This window comes from Ictalurus furcatus, chromosome 11, assembly GCF_023375685.1.
Source record: "Ictalurus furcatus strain D&B chromosome 11, Billie_1.0, whole genome shotgun sequence".
Lineage (NCBI taxonomy): Eukaryota > Metazoa > Chordata > Actinopteri > Siluriformes > Ictaluridae > Ictalurus > Ictalurus furcatus.
The window spans coordinates 7,043,452-7,057,521 of NC_071265.1; the positions used below are offsets into that span (position 1 = coordinate 7,043,452).

General features: G+C 40.0%; 1 protein-coding gene across 3 annotated transcripts in view; it reads right to left on the reverse strand.

Annotated features, from left to right (window-relative positions):
• Positions 1-14,070, reverse strand: part of lrp8 (low density lipoprotein receptor-related protein 8, apolipoprotein e receptor) — a 199,673-nt gene that overhangs the window by 95,673 nt on the left and 89,930 nt on the right. For all 3 annotated transcript variants that reach the window (XM_053636574.1, XM_053636573.1, XM_053636572.1), the window contains exon 3: positions 8,556-8,678. In XM_053636574.1, coding sequence (XP_053492549.1) covers positions 8,556-8,678 — 123 coding nt within the window. The remainder of the gene's footprint in view (positions 1-8,555; positions 8,679-14,070) is intronic.

Here is a 14,070-nt window from a genome sequence, read left to right on the forward strand (position 1 = left end):
GGGATATTAAGAAAAAATAACTTTTTCTTTTCCATTTCTCTAATTTGTCTATTAATATTCTCTAACAGCATTTCATTCTCATATTCAGTAATTATTAGTTCCTGAGATGCCGTCTCTCCTGGCTTTCCTTTAATCTGTTTGCAGGAGTCTTTGCAGGAACGCTTACGAGGAAAATCGATTCAATCAGAGGCATTTTTTTTTAGCTGAATGAGGATCAGTGATGGAGGCAGCCGTATTTCAGAGGTTCACTCGACGTGTTAATTACAAAGTAATCAAAGCAGAATGATCAAAGAGACAGACAGACATATGATTAGTGTTTTAGAGAACTTTCGCGGAGAGACTCCTATATTGACCTGACCCTGATTGAAGGTAACAAGAAAATGCGGTGTTGTCGTATGATAGAATGCGAATGGCTTTGTGTGTGCTTTCTGAATGTACAAACAAGCAAGAGGTTTATGTGCTTCTTCAATCCAACACCGTCAGCATGAGAGAGGGGTGACCTCTCGACTAACATAAACAGATTTGCTCTAAAGTGGCTTGTCCTGTCATACTACAGTATGACATAAGCCTAGTCTATGTTAACGCACACGTGATCAAGATCGGAACGTACATCATGATTCATTTTAATACATTTATTTGGTAATGGCAAGAAAAATTTAGATCAGGATTTATAATATAAGGTGTATAATTTTCCCTATTATTAACATGTTATTTTGATCCTTTTCAGTGTTATACATGTATTTCATGGCAACGCTATTAATATGGAAAGACTGTTTGAAGTAGATTGTACCTTCAGTGATTAAATAACAAATTAGACTCATCATCCACCTCAAATGCACCAGCAAATTAGAAAAATCGTGATTTTATTTAGTATATTTCCTCATCCTACCGAAATTAAGGTCCACTGCCAGCACAACACATCATGTGCTTCTGAATGTTTTTTTTTTTTTTTTTTTTTTTTTTTAAGATGTGAGTGTGACTTTGAACCTGTGTTTTAAACCGTGGTCAAGCCAGCCGCTGGAGAAACCAGAATGCACGTCTATATGGTAGTTTACAGTAACTACCCTTCTTACAGCTATGCTATGTACATGTTCTGACTTCTGGAAATGTGAGAATGTTGAGCGGTAGTGTACTATAGGCTGTTTCAGTAGAAACTGTTCCAGGTTCATGCGTGTCAAATGAAACAAGGCTGCTGGGCAGATTTCTTTACTTGATTATTAACTAAGCAAGCTGCGAGACAGTCAGGCTCCCACTCGCAAACGTTATGCTCTGAATGTTCTAGCCCTAGTGTGTAAGAAGCGGTAGAGCTCATTCTGAATATTCAACCAGGATCTTGTGTTGCTATATTTAAGACAGTGGTATTGTGTCTCACGACACAATAATAAATACACGTGTGAGTTTTTCATGACAATTAACAAGGGAAACATAAACAGAGCTAAATAAAATGCTTCATGATACCCCATGGTGCCTCTGATTGCTCCAAACGAAGTAGTTTTACCAATTTTTGAAGCACTATTGGTATCAAAATACATGCACTCATACTCAGTCTGAAATTGGGATTCATGTATCCCTATAATTAACTATAAAATAACTTCTGAGGATGTATGCGCTCTTACACGTGTGTACTTACATAAAAGGTTTTCTGTAATCCATCTGTATCAAGTTCAGCTTTGGCTTTTAAGACTACACAAGTGTATCATGAGATTTTAAAGACATTTAAAGACATATCATTTCTGTACCATATTTGTGCTGTAACACACTAACCTAACTAAATGAATTGCATTAACATCAATCTGAAATTTGACATTTCCTACATACCCCATAGTTACTGTACACACTTTAGAATTTCCATTGCTCCATGGTCCAGTTCTGATGTTCACATGCCCATTGTAGGCACTTTCGACAGAGGAAAGAGGTCAGCATGGGCACTCTGACCGGTCTGCGGCTACGCGACCCCATACACAGCAAGCTCCGATGCACTGTGTGTTCTGACACCTTGCTATCATAGCCAGCATTAACTTTCTCAGCAATTTGTGCTTCCAGACGAGCTAGCCTTCACTCCCCACACGAATCAATGAGCCTTGTGTGCCCATGACCCTGTCGCTGGTTCATCGGTTGCCCTTCCTTGGACCACTTTTGGTAGGTACTAACCACTGCATACCAGGAACCCCCCACAAGACCTGCCGTTTTGGAGAAGCTCTGACCCAGTCGTCACAATTTGGCCCTTTTCAAAGTCACTCAAATCCTTACGTGTGCCCATTGTTCCTGCTTCTTTGAGAACTGACTGTTCACATGCTGCCTAATATATCCCACCTCTTATGAGGTGCCATTGTAACGAGATAATCGATGTTGTTCACATCACCTGTCGGTGGTTTAAATGTTATGGCTGATTTGGTGTATAGTTTATGTGTAACTACACAGCTAATAAAGACACCAAAGTGGGACCGAGAGTTCATTTTAGGAGGTTTTGAATGATCTGTGTGCTTTTATATGCTATCAGTTTACTGATTCGGTCACGTTATAACTATTGCCTTCATTTCACATGGCACCATGACAGCTTGACGACTGATTATAGATATAACCTCAGCTACATACATAAAGATCGCATATTGCTTGATGGAAGGAAGCTGTGACACCATGGTTAAGGCTCTGGGCTCATAAAGTTGTGAATTCAAATCTCAGTTGCAAGTTGCTTTGGATAAAAGTGAGCAAATGCAAATAGTGCCAACCCCCTTCCCCCCGCAGGCAGCAATTCATCAACAGTGCTAGGGTTAGAAAAGTAGGAATAGAAGGAATGACATATTTCTCAGGGCACAGAACTCTCAGAAAACACTGAAAATAAGTTAAGCTCGCGGTTTTGCGTGCACTCGACTCCTGCTTCCTCATACATCAGGTGTGAAATCAGTCTGCTAATTATCATTCCTTTAATTGCATACAAATGTGAGGTAGAACTATCACACAAACTACTACATTAAAATGATTTCATTAACCTGCTAAAAATTCTGCTCATGGTCACGAGCGGGCCGAGTAAGCAGGAAAGAAGTCGCGTCAGTTTCTGTGTCTAGAGAAAAAGTGAGAGTTGAAAAAGCAGATGGATTATAACAGATCGCTCTCTTTTGTTCGACACGAGGTCACTTATATCAGTGACTACGTTTACATGGACAGCAGAAATCTAATTACTGACCTTATTCTGAGTAAGAGAACATTCTGATTAAGGTGTTTACATGAGTGGCTTTTAAAATACTCCTCTCATCTAGCCGTTTTACGTGTTATAGAACATAGTTCGATTAACAGCACACGTCATTACGTCGCCACGCCACGCCGTCCGACGTTCCCTCCAGAATTTCACGTATCGACATACAGTTCATCTTCGTTATGGTATCGTATACAGTTTTGGGTGTTTTTATTAAAAAAATTTTTTACAATCGCTTCAAGTGCGGTTAATTACTTGCCGCGCTATACGTGCAAATAGACGACTGCTTGAAGCCGTGGGCTGCGTCCCAAACCGCGTACTTACCTACTGTATAGTAGCCGAGATACATGTATTTTGCCTACTATATGCATGTGTTTCGCCTACTGTGTGGTAGGTGACTATGCGGGTTGGGACGCAGCCGTGCTCTCTCGTTTGCCGTGAAACGGTTGAGCACTGCCGTGTGTGATCGTGTCCTGTCGCAAAATGCGGTGAAAACTCTCACACAACGTTAGTAATATGATTAAGGTGTTTACATGTCTGTAATACACGTTGATAATGCGACTAAAACAGGAATACTCCACATGTCTTAATTCAATTTGTGTTTACTTCGAGTATGACCTTCATCGGATTACGATAATAAAAAATTGCTGTTTACATGCTAGTTTCTTAAACAGACTATCGTCTTAATTGGGTTAATATTGGATTACTGTTGTCCATGTAAACGCACTGAGTGATTCTCAAAGTGGGGAATGGGACTCCCAGTGGTCCATGAAGTATAGCAAGGGAGTTCATTGCATTGAAAGTCTAATCCAACCCTAAAATACCTAAACACAATAGGCCTATTAATAAATGTTAAATTGAGCCATGCTCTGTTGATGGAAAGTTCAGGAATAAAATGCTCCTTGGTTCCAATGAATACCCAAAAATATCACTGTACATATTTAAATAAAGAGCTTAACATTTGACTATTTGGTTTATGTTAATAATAAATCTGTGCTGAGGGGGACAGTGGAAATCATTTTATAGATGAAAGAGTACCTGGCTGCAAAAAGTTTGAAAACCCCTGACCAAATATAGTCCTGTCCAAAGACACATCAGCCAGGAAACAGAAATTAGCTAAATGATTGGAGATTCGTGGACTTATAAGTAAGAAGCTAATAATGAAAAGACATTGACAAAGCCTTTAAGACGTTTTTTCTTCTAATTTCAATGTAATCTAGTTCGTATGTGCAGATGTATACGTATAAACTTTCAAAACATGGTTAATAAGTAAGTAAGTACGTTTTATTTCTAAAACACAGCTTACACTGACCAAAGTGCTGTACAGAAACTATTATAAAATACAAATATCTAATATTATAAAATATCAAATATCAAATATACAATGAAATAAAATAAATAAATAAAAGACAACAGTTGCTAATCAAGATGTTAATTAACCAGGGAAGGCCAAAGAGTAAAAATGTGTCTTAAGTCTAGATTGAATAATAGAGATTGAGGGAGCGCTCTTATTGTCAGGTGGCGATTGATTGCGTAAAAGTGGAGCAGCAACATGCACATGCTAGGTCATCTTTTAATTTAAGATGTGACCGTGGGACATGTAGGAGAGCTTTATTGGCAGACCTGAGAGACACGCGAGCTGAATGCAAATAAATAAGGCCAGAAATATAGATGGGGCTTGTCTATTAAGAGCTTAATACGACGCTGATGCGATTATAACCTCCGTACTGGAGTGCATACTGATGGAAGGTATATTAGGAGAATCAGAAGGCACTGTGAGTCACTGACGTTTTCTTCAGTTGAAATGAAATGAAAAGTGACAAGGCTATTTGGACATGTTGAAGAGTAAATTACTCAATAACTGCATGAATGCAACCTCCTCCATTGTGTAGTTATATGACTGTACACCATAGATGCCCTTAAAACCCTGCTTGTGGGGTCAGAGGGAATAGAGCTCTCGATGCAAACTCATTAACTCACCGACGATTGAGACGAGACCTCGATTTCATTATTCATAATCACGCTGCTGTATGACCTAGACAAGCTGCTGCTTTTGTATAAAGTCATGAACTCATGCTACTGTTTATTACTTTTTAATGCAACAATAATGAGTGTGCTGCCATCTCCATTGATCAAGACTTTGACAGCGCGCGGTACATCCGCTGAGCTACGGCCATTTTTCTCCATTATTCACCTGCTATTATCAGTCTGAGCACAGCGTGAGAGGGTCTCATACCGCCACAGCACCATTAGCAAAGAACCAGAAACATTTGGAGTGGATTTTGGTACAATCCCCAACAAGATTGTTTGAGTGGAAGAAGAACTTATGTGAGAGAGCAGAAAAGAATCTGCTGAAAAAGCCCCCCCCCCCCCAATATGCTAAGATAAAAGCCTTTAGTGGCACAAATCAGCACAAACAAAGCACAAACAAACAAGACGGTTTGGGGTGAATTTGGAGCATGTATGGGGGCTGAGTGACCTCAGAATGACCTATAAATATTCTTTTAATATCACCTAAACCGAAGCAGCACAAACCAAACGTTTTTACGGCACAAACCCGCACAAACGATTGAGACTATTTTGCCGACGTTTCGCATTGGGTGGGGGGTCGACTTCACGCAGGCGGAACAATGTTATCAGTCCATTAAAAGAAAATAGATATGGTCTAATAATTAACATTATTTTCTAATATTCTGGGAAAGCACAGAGTAATGTTAAACTATTTCCCTGACACTAACTGAAAACCTTGTATTTGTTAATAAATTATCTCACACAGTCTCCTTATATATAGCTCAGGTTTGTTTTCAGGGCGTCTCCAGATATCAGAGATGTGCATTTCGAATGCACCGTGCGAGTTAGTTCTTCATTCTAGGCAACTCAAGACTCTGTAAAGAAAAAATTAATTGACAGGCTGACATGCTTGAAAAACTGATAATAAAATAGCAATCAAGAAACGTAAATTATTATTTATTACATGAATGTTTGTTTTTTTTTTCCCTAGTACGTAAATAGTGTTTTCTCACCGGTACGTGATTTACAGTTAAACCTACAATAAAACTTAACGAGGAATTAAGCGTGTCAAATATTAGGACAGCACGGCAGTAAAAAAATCTCTATACACGTATACACTAAGCCCAGTCCACCTATATAATACATTCCTAAAATCTAATGTGAGTTAACAGGACATTGGAATGGATCATAAGAAAACCGTGCATGTCCAGGTTTGCTCTCTGAGTCCGTTTTAAATATATAAATCCTAGAGTGATCATTTCTAAGCTGAAATTTCTCGAAATCCCATTGTTTGGGTTTGTTTTGTATAAAAATCCATATGAAAAAGAGTTTCCTTCAGATCTGCTAGAGTATTCCCATCTGCTCATTTTCTAGCCGAACATCAGTTTCTTGCTCATTTTGTTTTTGTTCATTTGTATTATCAAATGAGTGTGTGCTGAAGCACACCTTGGGTGACGGTGATTTCAGTGTTTGAGTTATTACTATTCTCACCACGGTGAACATCGCGTATTGTTGGATTCAGCGTGTAGCAGTATGGACGCAGAATACCAACATTTATAATTTTATGATTTCATTAAATAATAACTTGTTATAAGTTGTTGAACTTTTTTTGTGGTTGGTGCGATGGCCTTGGGACTGCAATTACCACATGCAGTTTTGCACTCGGGTCTCCTTTAGTGAACAGTGGACTAGATCAACAAACAGACTTCATATACAAACCATAATGAACTTTCTTTTACTTTCACACTATCCGTTGTTACCCAGATGAGGACGGGTTCCCTTCTGAGTCTGGTTCCTCTCAAGGTTACTTCCTCTAAACATCATAGGGAGTTTTTCCTCACCACCATCACCACCGGCTTGCTCAATAGGGATAAATCCACACACTTATCCTGTGTCCTGTGTCCTTATCTGTATCCTGTGTTTATATGTTTCTGCAAAGCTCCTTTGAGACAATGTCCACTGTTAAAAGCGCTATACAAATCGAATTGAACTGAATATTTCAGGACAGGATGTCAAGCTGTTTATTCGGCCCAGCTGAGATAGAGTTGGATGATGGACAGTGATCAATACCCAAATAGTTTGGGACTGGGGCATCACCGACAAGCATTCATTAAGCCTTACCTAACTTCCAGTATATTGCCAATAGTGATGCTTGTAGCATGCAGTCTATACAAATACTGCTGTCTACTCATTCAGCAGTATTTACATCTAGAGTCAATTTTCCTCTGATATCGCACAGTTACAGCAGGGACTGAGGGACTGAAGTGAATATCAGACACAGTTGCAGAGCCCTCTAAGAAGAAACACGTAAGCTTTTCTTTGCTTCATTGTTGCAGGAACAGGATTTGTGCAGAAGGCTGAGCTGCTCATTCCCCTGGAATATATATTGGCAGTGGTGGCTCAGAGATGTTGGACTACTGACTGGAAGGTCATGAGTTCAAACCGCAGCACTGCCAAGGGTCCTTGAGCAAGGCCCTTAACCCTCAACTGCTCACATGTATGAATGAGATAAATGTAAGTCACTCTGGATAAGGGTGTGTGCCAAATGCTGTAAATAAATAATAAATAAATATGTGAGTGCCTTTACAACATTGGCAGTTCTGCCTCGTTGATGAAGCGAACTGTTGTAGCCTCAAGGTTGATGTGTTCTGAGACACTTTTCTGCTCAATGCGGTTGTAAGTAGTGGTGATTCTACTTACTGTAGCCTTCCAGTTATTTTGACTCCATCTGGCCATTCTTCTCTGACCCCTCTCATCAACAAGGAATTTCCACCCTTCCAACTGCCACTCATTGGATGTTTTTTTTGTTTTGTTTGTTTGTTTTTCGGACCATTCTGTGTTAACTCTAAATGCTATTGTGTGCCAAAATCCCAGATCAGCAGTTTCTGAAATACTCAACCATGCCAAGGTCAAAGTCACTGAGATCATATATTTTCCACATACTGGTGTTTGATGTGAACATTAACTGAAGCATGTGACCTGTATATGCATGAGTTCATGCACTGCACTGCTTCCACGTGATTGGCTGATTGCAGGAATGTGGAGGAGTACAGGTGTATGGTGAGTGTAACACTCAAATGATTATTTCCTAGCCCGAGGGTGAACAATACGGGTGAGCAATATATAAGAGAAATATACTGATATTTTGGTTTAGACAGTTTGTGTCAGCTTTGATGCCAAAGTAAGCATTAAATCCAATTCTAAAAAGTTTTGCACAAATAGTTTTAAATATGCTGACTACTCTCTATTCCTCAGTGAACTGTGAGATATATTTATACTGCAAATACAACGTCTGATTGAAGGTCCATGTAGGATAGCGTTATTTGTACGTGCACTGACACACATCACTTACTGCAGGTAGATTCAGCCTCGTCAGATTCGTCTAGGCATTCAGGCTCTCCGTCACACTTCCAGCGAGCTGGCACACACTGTCCGCTCTTACAGGTAAAATCTGCCGAAGAACATGTGGTCTTCACTGCACCAAAAAAAAAAGACAAAAAAAAAAGACATTTCATTTATTATATCAAAAAAGCTAATTATTTTACTATAGTCAGCTCATATTAATATCACATTACATATACAGTACGTTCTATTTTCTATAAAAACTCTCCGTACATACTTTCAGCCCTCTAAAACTGGAACATTTCACAAATCACAAAAACTCTCTATTCAATCCCACTGACAAAAGCTGCCCTGGAGTACAAAAGAGAAAAGAAACATATGCATTAAAAGCTATATCCTTGCCTCCTATGTGATTTCCAAATTACAAACGAGAAATTAAATGTGCCTTAATGTGCCTTTAGTGGCATCTCCTCTCTTGTTAAGACCTTTACCTTGTGAAAAGCCTTCAACGAACTGAATGATTGCTCCTTTGAGACCCATTATACCAGCGTAGGCATACATAAAGAATACAGGGTGGTTGTGAGCGTGTATGTGTCTGGGAATGTGTGTAGTGATAAACAAAAAAAAGAAAATGGGAATCCCTGAAATTTATAGCAAGTGTAAAAGTGCCCAAGGGAGGGCAGACTGACTGGCTAGTCGCTCAACAGATCCCTCGAGGACCATCCAGAAAAGCATCAGTCAGTAATAGTACAAACATTTACACCTGTTTGAAACGATCCATCACGTATGGCGTCAAAAGCCAGAATATATTGATTATATTTATTATCAAAAATCAATAAATGAAACGTGGTATTTAAAAGGTCTTTGAGTCGAATCAAAATCGGTGTTTCAGGGCTTTTTATACATGTCCCTTAATGTTATGGATGTCAATAAGAGAGAATATTTAAGAATAAAAAAGTTCAAATAACTAGTTTTAGAGATATTCTAGTTTTGTATTATTTTCTAGTTCATCACTTCCAAGAAAATTACGAAATATTTTGATGATTTATCCTAGCACTAGTACTCGTTTTGTGCTCGTCCAATTAAATGCCCTCTAGAACATATATGCCCATCCCCCAGAGGGGGCGCGTCTTGCTCTACAGTAGCAGTTTGTTAGCCACGGACATGGTTTGTCACTGCGTTTTTGGACTTTTACTTCTTCCTGCACACTATTCCCTGTTCCAACCATCCCTTGGTTGAGGAAAACAAGTGGCTGAATTTTCTTCATTTTGAAGAGGACGGAATTTGTGCGAGTTCAGTCATGTGACTTTTTGCAGGCGTGTTTTAACAACTTGAAAAATTCACCCTCGGAATGATTAAGAACACATTTCTATCTTTATACGCAATTGGTGCTTCTCCAACAGTAAGAGTAACTAATATGATTTTATCCACCACTCCTGCTGATGCCCCTGATGTTCTCCATCACCATTTGTGCCCCTGATGGTTGACCTCGGCTCAAAAACGTACAAGATAACTCCAAAAAAAACATGGCATCTCCAAGTCTATAATATCATCCTTGTTAAATTTGACAGGTGTGGGTGAAGGTGGTGATAAGAAATCCTCCACAGTTGAAAAAAGGCTCTTGTTAAACTCATTACTCTCCATATTTAGCTAGCTCACTAAGCTACTGTCAAGTTTGTTTAAATTGAGTTGGAGTGTGGCATATCTCAAATGCTGTTGGCTGTAAATCAGTCAAGTACTGCAACACGCCATCACTATGACTTCTACATCAACAAACTGCATTAAATGGCTGCTTGTAAGCCATTTCATCAGGACCTTTAGCGTTATGAAAATGAGAAGGTAAAAACCAGAAAATAGAATAAACACTGTCAAACCTTACGTGAGATAAACGCTTCAATAGATAGCAAAAGCCATTTCTCCTCTGGAACAGTGCTCAAATCCATGTCCATGAGTCTCCCAACAGCCCAAGATCATTTAATCTAAGCCCCTTCTATCTTCTGCACCGACTCTCCCACAAAAGCAGAGACTTTAGCATTTCTCTTCCTTATCTCCCTCTAAAACCAGGACTGCAGGGCTACAGGTTCAGTTCCTCTTGGGATTGCAAAATGAGGTGGCCAGCTAGCGGCAAGCCCCTGTTAATTACCAAAGATCCTTCACCAGCCTTATCTCAAGGACAAAGCCAGACGTGACTACCCTAGACTGCTACCTTCTACACTTTCCACCTGGATTATAGTGCTCTTAAGAAAAGGCTTAGAGATTGCAAAATCTGTTATAATTATCCAGAACAGCAGAAATCATGCCCTGAAGCATAGCCAGATGCTGCTGATTTTAGAGAGTACATGCAGGATGGCAGGTCTGGTGGGGGGCTGCTTATGTAGAGGCTTTTAGAAAACGCCAGCTGACGGAATTGTTGATTTGAGTAAATTTGCCCCGGTGCTGAGGCACAGCTTGCTTCAGAGGCAGACACTGGGTTTAGCATCAGCATTCCAGCTGAGGCGCTGATTATGACGTACTGTGTGTATTGCCAACCGAGACAAACCAGCCCATCCAGAAAACCATACAAAGAACACAATTCAGAGAAAAGCCTACATGTATTCCTTTGATAAAGACAATACCTGGAGCACTGAGCAATATGTGTGCATTTCTGAGATACAATGCGGTCACATTCAAAAGGCTATCCACCCTCTGAGATCGCATATTTTGGCCAAATCTGAGAGCAGCATCGCATCCATCTTTGTCTAGGTAATCCTGTAATTTTGTTCACAGGACCAGACTTCCAAATGTGGTGGACCAAACCATCACTGGGACCAAGAAGTTCACTATATAGCCAAACATTTCTGAACACCTAACCATAATAACGGTGTGCTTTTTGAACGTCCCATATCAGATTTTGTCACTCTTTACTGTTTGAATAGCCAACACTCTTCTGTGAAGGCTTTTGGGATTTGTGTCCATTCAGCCACAATAGAATTAGTCAGGCATGATGTTGGGTGAGGAGGCCTGGTGCACTGTTGGCATTCCAAAGGTGTTCAGTGAGGTTGAGGTTAAGGCTCTGTGCAAGTCACTCAAGTTCATCCACTCCAGGCTTGGCAAGACATGTCTTCATGGAGCTCGCTCTGTTCCAGTGGAGGGGAATTTGTAATGTTACAGCAATCAAAGACATGCGATACAGTTGTGTGCTTCCAACTTTGCATCAGTTTGGGGAAGAACCACATATGGGTGTGACGGTCAGGTGTCAACATGCTTTGGGCCACATAGAGTGCCTCTATATATTATTCAGTGAACTCTAATCTACTGGTGTTCAGCTTTAAAAACAGTTTAAAAAGCTGTAGCTACGTGGTTTGAAAAGTGGGTTCCTCAAGAGTTCTTTGAAGATAGCTAATGATTCTGACTTTCTTGGGGTCTACATAAAACATAAAACATTCTTCCAAAGGTATAGGACAAACCACAACACACTTTATGGAGCTAGATGGGACCTTGTTTTTTCAGAATCTCCTTTAGGATCCATTATGCAAGGTGAAATCTAGGATTCAGAAGAGCTTTTCATTTTGTTTTTGTAGAACCCTACAGTAGGGAATTTTGAATATCAGCAGAAGTTCTACGTAGAACCCCTTTACGAAGCCAATGACAATTAACGTGGCCATGAAGTGGCTTCAGAGCTATGATTTGATTCATTTTGTTGATGTATTTCCCTTTGAAACAGGAAGTCAACGTTGGATAGTGGTCACCAGCCCTATTCCTTGAGATCTACCTTCCTGCAGGTTTCATCTCCAATCAAAATCTAACACATCTGATCGAGAATTTCTTAAGGTAATGATTAGATGGTCAGGTGGGCATGATTATGGTTGGAGCTAACGTCTTCAGGAAGATAGAGCTCCAGGAACAGGGTTGGTGACCACTGCCGTAGAAGTATGTTGAGGGGATTGACTGATTTCCACAAAAGCCAATGGAGTTCCACATATGCTAAATCCAAAAAAGTATCTGAGAAGTCATTTCGTTCATTTTCAGTAACGGTCTCAGTAAATCCAGAGCTTATCCTGGGGACACTAGGCATGAGGCAAGAATATACCCTGAATGAGATGCCAGTCCATTTTATGGCATCACACACTCACACACATACACACATTACACATAGGGGGAATTTAGAGGAAACCCACATGGAAAAGAGGAGAGCACGTATAAAGACTCCACACAGACGGTAACCTGAGCTCAGGATCAAACCAGGGACTCTGGAGATGTGAGGCAGCAACAGTACCCATAATACCCCCATGCTCCGCTTCAGACGTTTTTGGACTGCATTCCCACAGACATGATATATAGCGGAACCATCAAAAATTATAAAAACATTTTCAGCTATGTTATTTCTATTGAAATCAATATCTTAATTGTAAACTTCTGGCATCTAGATCTCCAAAGTTTTGGCAGAAATGTGTTTGACTGACAGTCAGAAATATTATAAAGCTGTAAAACTCCATGGGTTTCTCCTCACATGCGCACAGCAGCTAATTAAAAAGTGATCAGAGGACAGTGATGTGCTCTTCGAGGAGAAATGCAGCTCTGACTGACTGACTGGGCCGTATCTAAGTTCTGAGAGATCTTTTGAGATAAGATGAGACCAGTCATAACAGAATAAGGCAATCCCAAAAGCACTCATGCACACACCCAAGTGGTCCCTTTCCTTCTCTCTCGCTCTCTCTCTCTCTCCCGTTCTACTACCAGTAGAGCCTCACCTCCCCCTCTCTACAGAATGATATAGTTAAGGGTAAAGCTCAAGGGCAAAACATACAAACTCTAAAACACACACACACACACACACACACACACACACACACACACACACACACACACACTGCAATGTTCCTTGCATTCACTGCTTGTTGCTAAGATTTACTGCCTCCATGGTGGTGTGTGACACATTTTGCTGCAGTGGGGATATTAACAGTGCTGTGAAAATGTATTTGCCCTCATCCTGATTTCTTCTGTTTTTGTGTATATCTCATACTAAATAGTTTTAGATCTTCAAACGAAATACAACATAAAACAAAAATGACCTGAGTAAACACACAATACAGTTTTTATTTATTTATCTATTTTTATTGAAGCAAAACAAAGTTATCCAACACCTATCACCAATGTGAAAAACTAATTGCCCCCTTAAACTTAAAATCTGGTTGTGCCACATTTAGCCGCAATAACGGCAACCAAACGCTTCCGATACCTGGAGATCAGTCTTTCACTTACTTTGAGGACTAGGATTTACTCCGATGCTTTGGATCATTGTCTTACTGCATAATCCAGTTACTCTTGAGTTTCAACTTACGGAATGAAGACCGGACATTCTCCTTTAGGATTTTCTGGTAGAGAGCAGAATTCATGTTTCCCTCAATTACTGCAAGTTGCTCAGGCCCTGAAGCAGCAAAGCATCCCCACACCATCACACTTCCACCACCATGCTTGACCATAGGTATGATGTTCTTTTTGTGGAATTCTGTGTTTGGTTTATGCCAGATGTAATGGGACTCCTG